Source organism: Nyctereutes procyonoides, unplaced genomic scaffold (genome assembly GCF_905146905.1).
Source record: "Nyctereutes procyonoides isolate TBG_1078 unplaced genomic scaffold, NYPRO_anot_genome, whole genome shotgun sequence".
Lineage (NCBI taxonomy): Eukaryota > Metazoa > Chordata > Mammalia > Carnivora > Canidae > Nyctereutes > Nyctereutes procyonoides.
The window spans coordinates 7030582-7041448 of record NW_026575031.1 but is presented as its reverse complement, the minus strand read 5'-3'; the positions used below and the strand labels follow the sequence as shown (position 1 = coordinate 7041448).

Below are 10867 nucleotides of genomic sequence, written 5' to 3'. Positions count from 1 at the left end.
AGCTTTTTTTTTTTCTTTCAGTTTTGCTATTTCTTTTCTGTTCAGAACATACTGAGCCTACAGAAAAGTCAGAGCAAAGGCTCCAGGGCCTGAAACCTGGCACTATCCCCCCATCCCGCCATGGGCCTGGCTGGGTTGGCGATGCCAGGGGGTGCGAATGCTCTGGCTGCTGTTTCTATAGAGTAGCCAGCCTGGCGCTCCCTGACAGGGACCTATGCCAGCTCCTCTGCTTCTCTGGAACTGTCTCCATCCACCCCAGGAACAGGGACACAGATGAGGCAGACTTGTCCCAGAGAAGCTCACATGGAGGAGAGGCCACAGTTCTTTCGGACCAAGCAGGTGTCCATTCCATGTTCCCACTGCTTCTCTCCTCCACCTGGGGTGTGTCACCATCCGGCTTGTCAGGCTAGCCTGCCACACACAGATTGCACGGTTACCTCCTTCTCTGACTCTGGAAACAGAAAGAAGGGAAGAAAGCAATTTCCCTCATGCTGCAGAAAAGGGAAATTGAGTCATGAAGGGAAGGAAAGCCTTTCTTCTGCTGAGTAGAGGGAGAGCTTTCCTGCATCCTTACTGAGGTGGGAGAGTCTATACCCACCTCCAGGTGACACCCCAGGTGGCCCCCATGTCTGGGGTGGGGGGTGAGATTGGGCTTTCTACACTCTGAATAACCATGCAGCTCTTTCTCTGACACTCTCTAGCTTGATCTTGCCGGAAGCAGGCAGGGCTAGTATTGTCGGCTTCATCTTGCAGACAAGACTGTGCAGGCCTGGAACCACACTCTGGTAAATGCCTCCGAACTGGGACTTAACTCCGAGGTCAAACGCTGTGCCCTTTCTGTGACACCATGAGAAAAACCTGGCAGAGCAGGGGGATTAAGGAATGCAAAAAAGATAAAGGGGATCGGTGCTTGACAGTATATACAGGTCTACATTACATGCGCCCCCCAGAACGGAGAGAAGCGGGAGCCCCTGCTCCACGGCTGGGCCCAGGATGCCAGGTGGGCATCCCTGAAGCCTAGAAGCCTGGAGTGCAGGGCCCTGTGTGCACTTTGCTCCTCCTCATCCATCTGGGCCCACTGTCTCCTTCCCAGAGACAAATCCTGTCCTTGCCCAGAACTTTCCCCACAGGAGTTCCTGCTGCAGAGCATCTCATGGCGGCCCTGACCAGGCTCGGGACACCTTCATTATTTCCCTTATTTCCTGCTGTCCATAGGAAGGTACTTGGTAGAGCAGCCCTCAGTACTATCCCCTAGAAGTTTTTCTTGCTTCCATGTCCTTGCCTCAGTAACCCTGTCTGGAATGTTCTCCTTCTTTCCAAAGCAGCCAGATCCCCCACATCCTTGAAGACCACCTCAGAAGTCCTAGTTTCAGACTATCCTGGAGCCCAAACCCCCACCCCGCAACTCCACCTTTTCCTGCACGCACTGGCTTGGTTTTCTATTTAGCAGATGTATTCAGCGCTCGGTAGCCTCTACTCCTTTTTTGTCCTGGTCTTGTCATGCTGCTTGAGAGGAAGGTCTCTTCTACCTGGAACTGCACTTCTGTATTTCCTACACCTGGGAACACAGTACCTGGCTCACGAAGTCTCAGTAAATTCTGTCGTTGAGAACGGATTGACTTTACACTTTACAGGTATTCATTCCACCCCTGTACACCTACCCTCCTCTGCCCCAACCCGAGGAGCCCTGACTGCCCCCAACACCTCCACCGAGGCGCGAGCGCCCCCGCCCCGCACTTCAGGAGGCAGAGGGGATGCGGTGGTTTTTCCACGCCCTTGTGACTCCGGCTCTCTTCTCCTGCCCTTCCCGAGGGGTCAGCTAGTAGTCGAAATCAGAGCCGGGTGGTCTGGGGGTGGTACCACACGGGAGCCTTGCGCGTAGGTCTCTCACATTTTCCGGGGTGGTGGCTGGCCCCGAGGCGGCGGGGCGGCGGCGCGGGGGCGCTGATGCGGCTGCAGCGTTCTCGAATCCCCCCAGGCGCGCGCCCTGGGCGCCGCGTCTCCGCTCCGCCTGCCTGTCAGCCGCCGGGAGCTGGCGCTCGGGCGCGTGGTCGGGGCTGGAGACGTCGGAGATTGGAGGGCGCACGCTCCCCCACCCCCGCGCCGAGCGAGCGTGTGCGGGAGGAACAATGGTGTGTGAGTGCGTGACTCGCTACACTGCGAGTGGCAGTTCGCAGCCGGCATAGGCGCCCCCCACCCTGCGCGCAGCACGGGCACCCCCGCCCCCGCCAATTGCTCCCCGCTCGCTAATGGTCCACTTCTGCGCTCACGGGGCCCCGCTTGCTTCCACCTGGACCGCGGGGCGGCGGGGGCGGGGGGGGCCGGTCCTCCGTCTTCCGCGACGGGCCCCAGGTCCTAAGTTTCTAAGGAGCCGAGGGCACCGACTCCGGTAGGGGCGGAGGGCGGGGAGACGGGAAGAGACGACTGTGACTCTGGGATTGGCCTGGCCTGGTGCATGTGGCCCCCAGCGAGCAGCCGCGCCCCCGCCCCGCAACCGCCGCCGCAGCCCCAGGGGAGCGCGGAGGAGGAGCCGCTCCCCGACTTCGTGGCCCACGAAGGGGTGGGGGTCAGGGGCGGTCTCTCCCGCCCCGTGCGTCCCTGCCCTGACGGCTCAGCTGGCTTCCAGGGCAGCCATCGCCATGGAGACCCCCGAGGCTATAAAGCCAGCTACGCAGGCGGGCGGCGGCTCCCGCGCCGCTGAGCCCCCCAAGTAAGGAGCAAGCGCCCCGGTGTGGCCCGGCCCCCGCGAGCGGGGAGGAGGCGGAGGAGCGGCGCCAGCAGCTTGAGGAGCGGCGCGCCCCGCCAGGGCTGGAGGCAGGCGCGCTCGGCGGGCGCCACCGTCTCAGCAGGGGAGCGGGGGCTGCCCCGGGTGCGGGTGAGTGGCGCGGCTCCAAGCCACAAGGGACGGAGGGGCACCGGACGCGCGGAACACAGCGGGACAGACAGGAGGGGGCAGAGCGCGGCGGGCCGGGCGCCGAGCTCAGAGTAGCGAGCAACCTACACCTTCAGGCGGGAAGCCCAGGGAAGGAGCTGCGAGACGCCAGGCGCGGCCCAGGCGCGGCCCAGGCGCGGCGGGGAAGCGGGAGCCGCGGGGGCACAAGAGTGGGAACGTCGGGACCCTCGGCTGCAGCCGCCCACGCGCGGAGGGAGCCACACCGGAGCCCCGGCGGGGCCCAGAGCCCGGCGGGGCGCGGGAACCAGGGGCGCCCCCGTGCGGAGCTGCCGGGCCGCCTGGCAGCGGCGGCCGGGGCCATGCTCAAGCCCAAGGACCTGTGCCCCCGAGCGGGGACGCGCACCTTCCTGGAGGCCATGCAGGCGGGCAAGGTGCACCTGGCCCGCTTTGTACTGGATGCGCTGGACCGCAGCATCATCGACTGCCGCGCAGAGCAGGGCCGCACGCCGCTCATGGTAGCCGTGGGGCTGCCGGATCCCGCGCTGCGCTCGCGCTTCGTGCGGCTACTGCTGGAGCAAGGTGCGGCCGTGAACCTGCGGGACGAGCGCGGCCGCACGGCACTCAGCCTGGCTTGCGAGCGTGGCCACCTGGACGCGGTGCAGCTGTTGGTGCAGTTCAGCGGCGACCCCGAGGCGGCCGACTCCGCGGGCAACAGCCCGGTGATGTGGGCGGCGGCGTGCGGCCACGGGGCGGTGCTCGAGTTCCTGGTGCGCTCTTTCCGCCGCCTCGGCCTGCGCCTCGACCGCACCAACCGAGCGGGTCTCACGGCGCTGCAGCTGGCAGCCGCCCGCGGCCACGGGACCTGCGTGCAAGCCCTCACCGGGCCCTGGGGCCGCGCAGCCGCCGCCGCCGCGGCCCGGGGTTCCAACTCCGACAGCCCCCCGGGCCGTCCGGCTCCCGCGCCCAGCCCCGAGCGCCGACGACCCAGCCCCCGCCGCTTACCTCGGCCTCTCCTGGCGCGCTTTGCGCGAGCGGCCGGCGGCCACGGTCACGGCGGCGACGCTGGGTCAGGGGGCAAGGGCTCGGGCCGGCACCGAGCACAGGGCAGCGAGAGGCCTGAGCTGGGCCGGAGCATGAGCCTGGCGCTGGGTGCTGTAACCGAGGAGGAGGCGGCTCGGCTGCGGGCGGGAGCCCTGATGGCCCGACCACACTCGCCCCAGTCTTCGGGGACCGGGAGGTGGCGTTCGCAGGAGGTGCTGGAGGGAGCGCCTCCGACCTTAGTGCAAGCCCCCATTGGCCTTAGCCCCCACCCGGAGGGCGGCCCTGGCTCTGGCCGTTTGGGTTTGCGCCGACGCTCCACAGCTCCAGACATCCCCAGCCTGGTCGGGGAGGCATCAGGGCCCGAGAGCGGCCCGGAGTCAGAGGCCAACGCTCTGCCCCACTCGGTGCCGGGGCCTCAGCCTTGGCAGGCGGGCTCGGAGGCCGTGGTGCTGCAGGCTCAGCGGTAAACAGCGTCCAGGTTAAGCCCTGCTCCCCCTGCTCTGCCCTCTCTCCTCCACTGGGATTTCTTTCTTTTCTTTTCTTTTTTTTTTTTTCCAGGTCCCTCATTTTCCTGGCAGTTTCCTGGCCTGTGATCCCAGAACCTGTCCTCACTGCCAAGGGGAGATCATAACCCACCCTCTCTCTGAAAAGAACCCCTATTTTATTTCTTTTTTGTGCTTGTTGGTATTCCCTGCCTAGGTCTCTCACCTTCCCTACAGCCTACCTTTCCAGTCCTGGAGGGGAGGAGCAGAAGATGGGTTCCATAAGCTGCAGCCTACAGACACTCCCTACTCTGAGCCCTAAGGCTCAGTTCTGAGTCTGGCGGACTCCTGCCAGGTCACCGCCTCCTTACACCCAGCTCCCCACACCCTGGCAGCCAGGCAGCAGAAGAGTTGACTGTAGAACAAAGGCCCAGCCAATCCCCTCTGCCTAGCGATGTGGACCTTAATGCTGCAGGCCACTGGGCTGAAGCCTCCCTTCCTGTTAAGTGTTGGAGAAGGAGAGCAAGGAGACCAGCCTTTGAGCCCTTCTGGATAGGAGGGCTGATTAGCAAGGAATCAGGAGGTTATATTTTTCTGGGGAGAAACTCTGCCTCAATAAGATGAGAGCATACTTAGGGGTAGCAGAGGCCCTAGTGTGGAAGGCTGGTTGTTCCCTGAAACAGCTTCTGGGTAATTCCAGCTCTCTCTATCTCTGGCAGACCCAGTTTTCAACTTCACATGGATGTGGGGTCATTGCCCTACACCAACCCTTACCAAACCCAGCTCCTGGCCCCTGAGCCGGGGTTCATTCAACTCAGCTGCGTTTGAATTTTATCTTTGAGGTCTCGGGGCCCAGCCTTATTTCTTCTCCCTCTTAGAGGCCTGAAATGGAAGGGACTTGGCCCTTCCCCGCCCCCACCGCCTCCCAGCTCCCCCGTCCCGCACGTGGGTGCTCCCGCAGGGTGGAATGGTTGCGAAGGCTTGGTTTAATTGTATTTCTTCCAATCCTCAGAGAACTCGTGTTTTCGAGTCTTTGTATAAGAAGCAGAAAAGCAGCGGGTCTGATCCGAGGCTTAAGAACCTGACAATGTCTCTTTAAATAGAAGCTCTGCGAGGGGGATAATTGACTGAAGTGTTTGCCACGTTAAGCGGCGGCGCGCGGGAGTCGGGAAGCCCACACGAGCCGCAGGTCCGGGTTTAAATTACATCAAACTCCTGCGAAAGCTGGAAGGCGGCTGTGGAAGGCTTCCTGCTTCTCGCTGGGCGGCTGATGGGGGGCCGGGCGGATGCGGGATGCCGGAGGTCGAGACCAAGGACCCCTGCCCCGGCCCGGCCCGGCCCGTGGGACGCAGCCCGGCCCCGCTTCGGTAGCGGGCAGATGAGTGAGCCCGAGGCAGCCGCCCGGAGGCGGTTAAAGGCCCTTCCCCGGCCTGGTCCCACCTCGGCGCCCGCCCCTCCCCGCTCTCCGGGCGGGCCTGGCGAGCACGTGCCCCAGGAGCCCGCGGGTGGTCGGCGCTTAGGGGGCTCTATCTGCGAACCCCCTCCCCCCCGCCCCGTCTGGGGGTCTTTTCAAGACGTCGATCCATATGCATTCGCAGGACGGAAGGCTTCTCACCAATAACTCTAAGGAAGGGCCCAGAGCGAGAATGGTCGGTGCTGAGAAACTGGGCCTGGAGGCGAGCGGGCCTGGCGGAGGTGTCACAGCTTCCCGACCCCCCAGCCCTCCGAGGTCGGCGAGGCCGCGCCCTCCCCGCGACCCAGCACCGGACGTGATCTCTGGTGCCCCCTGGTGGCAGCGCCGCGCTTTCGTCGCGGCGCCCTGGCTTCTCCCCGCCCTTGTGCATTTGCCCACGGAATCCTTTGCCTCTCGTAGTATGTCAAATCCGGATACTTGAAGTCATTTCCCCGCAATGGAGTGAGGGACAATGAACAGATCGCTCGGACTTGGAGTAGCAGGAGCCCCAGGATCTTCCAAGTTAAGGCTCCCATGTCCAGAGAGCACCTGCTCTGTTCTGAGAAACAGGAGTTTCCAGCCCCTTGTTTATAGTTTCTGAAACCTGGGATCTGCACTGACCCCTTCTGATGAAGTTTGTTTTCGTTTTGAGGGTGTTTTGCCCTCCCCTTACACCTTCCTCCCCACACATTTGCCTCTGGTCAGTCCCACTGTCTGGGTGGTGGGTGGACAATACAGAAGCACCTGAAAAGCCCGAGGGAGAGGATCTGGGGGTGGGATGGGGGATAATTGGACATCCCAAGTACAAACTCTCTTTTTTTCCTGACCCCTGCTTGCTCACTTACTCCCTTTCTGTGTTTAATTTTCACGGAGTTTTTAATGGTGTAGGGATAAAAGTATTTGGCTTCTTCAGGACGCCGTGAGGTCTGGGTTGAACATTAGGTAGAAGGTGCTGTCATCTTTCAAACGTTGCTCACCTGTGGCTTTCTGGTTCAGTGACACCCCAACCCCCTCATCTCCCCAGGGCCTTCCATATCGAGTAAACAACCACGAGGAGGGCTCCTCTCCATTGAGTTGCCAAGGGCTTGGTGGTTGAAAGCAGTGTTTCTTAAAAACCACAGCAGATCTTTCCTGTCTGCACTGAATTGTGTTTGACTGACTTGCTGTTCTTGCAGAATTCTTACTAGGCCCATTTGTGTGCAGAACTTTGCACAGGTCACCGCGTTTTGCTCCCCTGCACTTCTTTTTCATTGTCAGCCCCAGGGCTTTGAGGCTGGGGTCTTCCCTAGCTCACTCCACTTTGGAAGAGACTGTCCTAACGGTTTTCTTTTCCGACTTGTTTGTTTGCTTTCATCATTGTGAAGATTCACGCAGGCCACTGGATCTCAGTACCCCAACATCAAGCTCAGAACTAGTCTGTGTGGGAGGCTAAATGACATACATGCCTGCTTTTGGAGTGACACTGTGTGGCAGAAGGACTATTAGAACTCGGAAGAATAGTTAATAAATCCAGTATTATTCAGTTGCAAGACCTGGCCTCTCTTTGCCTTACCAGCTGTTCCTGATTCTAGGCTCCCTTTCGAGTGGCAGAAGGGTGTGCTACCTTCCTGCAAAGCTTCTGCCTTCCATCAGCCTCCATCTTTGCCTGTCCCACTGTGCACTGTGGCTGTCCCCTGTGGGAAGGACTTGGGTACCGCCTCCACCAACTCAGTGGGACCCTCAGCCTAGGGTGGCTGTCTGGGTGGCACTGCTGTGGGGAGCAGGAGAAAGTCTGCAGGACTCCTGGAGGTTGGTGGAGAGATTTCGGTGAACCCTGGGCTGGTGGGAGGATGAATTCTCAGGAAGGAAGTGCTGGAATCAGTGTCAGAGCTAGAAGTTTAAAGCGAATGCCCTCCATCTCCCCTACCCGCAGGGCTAGAACCAAGATCTCTTGATTTCCAGCCATTGCACTGCTCCTTCACAACCGCTCAGTTCTGAGAACCGAAAAAGCGACTGCTTTCTCACGGAAGCAGCTCAGGCCACTTTCTATGGACAACTTGGAGAGGGGAGCCTCTGACTTTCCTTGGAGTGAGAAGCAAAAGGGAAAAGGGAGACACCAATGCAGAAAGTGGTCATCAGCCTGGGTGGTTGCCCCCAGAGCCCCGGTGGTACCAGCAAGCATAGCATATGGCCCTGCCTTTCCTGGCTGGGTTCTTCTTCCCTGGGAAGGAGAGCTCTGGCTCTTTCTCAGCTCTCTCAGTCCCAAGGGCCTTTCACTTCCTGTTTCCCTCCTTATCTGCCCTCCTGGGCCCACATGCCACCAGGGAGTTGGTTTTTTTGTGGACTTGAGTGACTGCTGGGGGTTGGGGGGTCACACCAGACACCCCCACTATAGGGCATCCAGCTTGAAGATGGCCTGGCTCCATTCTCAGAGACAACAGCCCAGAGGTTTTGAACACTCAGTTTAATTTAAAACAGGCACAAGTGCAAACAATTCACAAAAGTTTCTAGGGAAGATGCTTTTGTTTTTAAAACTCTGACCCTTTAAAAAAGTCCTTGCAATTTTTTTTTTTTTGGCCCCAAAGCAGGCCACTAGGGAGCAGAGGAATCTAAAAATATTATCTAGATAGGGTCCTGACACCTGGAGTTCTTCCCTGGATTCCCTGACTGGCAACATCCCTGAAGGTGGGGAGGGAAGGGGACAAGGACACGGGGGTCTGAAGAGGCAGCTAGGGCAGATGGTTTGCACGAAGGAAGGGCCCATTTCTTGACAGGATGGGACTCCAGGAGGTGGTTCACCTCCCCCAGACCAAGAGTTTGAAAAGAACCGGTCCTCAATGACCTGGCTACTGAGATGAAGCTTACAGATAAAACAAAGTTTGTCCCTCACCATTCCTGTCTCTGGCCCTCAGACTCAACACTACAGGAGAGACCTGGAAATCTGCCAAGGCCCTGGGATACATTAGACTCAATGCAGATCTCCTCTCGGGTCAGGTAGAGACAAGGGACTTAGGAGGTGCGAAGCCAGGCCAAGAAAGCAGGTCCCTTCGGAGGAGAACTTAGTGGCAGAAAGGATGGGAAAGCCTTACTGAAGCTGGCTGTGGGTGACCTAGAGGGAGCCAGGCTGTCGGGGTGACCATCCTCCACTTACACTCACACACGCACACACACACGCACGCACACACACATGATGGTCTCTTCATCCTATAAAGTGAGACCACATTTACCACCAGCTCTGTTCTTCCTCTTACACCCAGAAAAATGCTCCTCCTCCTTCCCTGGCCCGCGATCAGGCTGTTCACAGTTCAGGGCGGGCTATGCAGGGACAGTGAGTCAGTGCAGGTGGGCTGGGAAATAGGTGCAGGTCGGACTGTACCTTCAGGAAGTCAGACACGAGGGAGGAAGACAGCTTCAGGCAATAGAAACCTTCCCTGTGGCCCTCTCAAGACCCCAGGGTTTAGAGTTGGAAGTGAGAACAGCAAGTATCCTGGTGAAGACAGGCAGTCTGCCCTCTTGGGTGGCCTGGGATGCTAGTGTACAACAACCTTTAAAAAAAAAACTGCAGCAGCCTTTTCTGCTGTGTTGGCCACGGTGGCCAGGAGTGCTGGTCTTCACGTTTCTTAGAAATATCCCTGTGCAAATAACAAAGGGGTCATCCTGTAGAAGGGGTCTCCATCATCCCAAAGGCAACTGGGGACCCTCTTGGGAGGGAGAGAGACCAAGGGGCAGGTCCGGCCTGGCCCAGTGGGCTGAAGGGCAGGAGGGGGTGAGTGGGGTTTCACATTCAATCTTTGGAGAGAATACTGAGAGAATGAGGCAGGTAGGCCCTGCCGGCAGGCTGGCTGCCCAGTGTCCCCTGCTTGTGGGCATAGGTGATGGGTGCAGCCCTCTGGGGGTGGGCTCAGCAGGTGGAGGTCTGCTTGCGGTAGAGCTGGATCAGGGGCACCAGGCACTCGGGCAGCCCCGTCTGCAGCAGGAAAGGGTGGTCCAGGAGCTCCTGAGCCGTGGCTCTCTCCTGGGGGTCCCGTACCAGCATCCGTTCCAGGAAGTCTCGGAGCACTGGGGAGACCTGCGGAGACAGAGCAGCACTGAGAGGAAGCCATGGCGTGCAAGTCACTTTTGGGGTGACTTGTCTGCCTGGCCCCACCATCACGTGGAAGTCTTGAATTCTCTTGTTTCTTACTTCCTGGCAGCTTCCAGGCTCAGTACTTTTTGGATTATCAGGTAGGTGAAGAGACTTGGCATCAGTCTGGGGAAAAGTGGCTAGTTCGCCCCTTGGGGGTGCTGCTGAGGGGTGGAAGTAAGATTCCAGGCTCCTGGGGATCCCATCCCCCACCCCGCTGCTCAAGGCTCTGGACCATTAGGCTCTGTGGCTCTGTGGAAGGGGCATGGGACTGGTACTAGTGATCCAGTCCTGGGTATAGCCCTCATCTTCGACAAATTGCAATTTTCTCTACACCTCAGTTTTCTTAGCTGCCCAGTGGGTCAGTTGATGATAAAATATGTCTTTAGTGAAGATAAAGAAGAGGTCAGGGATGAAGTATTTTGAAAAATAGAAAAGAAGAGAGTGGGAGGGACCTGACGAGGAGGTAACTTTCTTTAATGTTCTAAGCTGTAGAGTCTCTAAATCAAGAGCTTATCTTGGTTCATTTTGAGCCAATATCTTGGGATAAAGCTAAGTCTGGGGCTTTCCAAAAGGCTATATCCTCTGGGGAATTAGCCAGTTGGAAATCTCCCCTATGTGTTAATCCTGGGGCTGGCAGTGCAAGCCCCAAGGACCAGTTGTCTCAGAAGGTGTTTCCTAACTGTTCTCCCATCCAGCTGTGTTGTACCACAGAACCATTTTATCATTTAGGGACTGGGTTTCAAGCTTCTGGGACATTTCTCACTCTGGCCAACAGATGGCAGTGCCACTCCCCCACCGACCTGGCCACCAGCAGGGGGCGTCCCCTGGTAAGGTCTATGGGTTTGGGTGGATTTGGCAGAAAAGGGTTAAGAGTGCATGTGTGTACACACACA

At 59.0% G+C, this 10867-nt stretch overlaps 2 protein-coding genes across 6 annotated transcripts in view; one reads left to right on the top strand and one right to left on the bottom strand.

Moving 5' to 3' along the window:
- The first annotated feature begins 3160 nt into the window (after positions 1-3160).
- Positions 3161-5278, top strand: ANKRD63 (ankyrin repeat domain 63). The gene has a single exon (XM_055316841.1). It carries the CDS (start codon positions 3253-3255, stop codon positions 4399-4401), a length of 1149 nt encoding a protein of 382 aa, XP_055172816.1. The 5' UTR covers positions 3161-3252; the 3' UTR covers positions 4402-5278.
- A 3025-nt stretch (positions 5279-8303) lies between these two features.
- The window catches only part of PAK6 (p21 (RAC1) activated kinase 6), a 37243-nt gene continuing 34679 nt past the window's right edge, over positions 8304-10867 (bottom strand). For all 5 annotated transcript variants that reach the window (XM_055316829.1, XM_055316830.1, XM_055316831.1 and 2 more), the window contains one exon: positions 8304-9917. In XM_055316829.1, the coding sequence (XP_055172804.1) occupies positions 9750-9917 (168 nt within the window). In that variant the 3' untranslated portion in view covers positions 8304-9749. The remainder of the gene's footprint in view (positions 9918-10867) is intronic.

Bases quoted from the DNA above. Each gene is read 5' to 3' on its own strand.
- ANKRD63 (XM_055316841.1), top strand. From the start codon at position 3,253: ATGCTCAAGCCCAAGGACCTGTGCCCCCGAGCGGGGACGCGCACCTTC.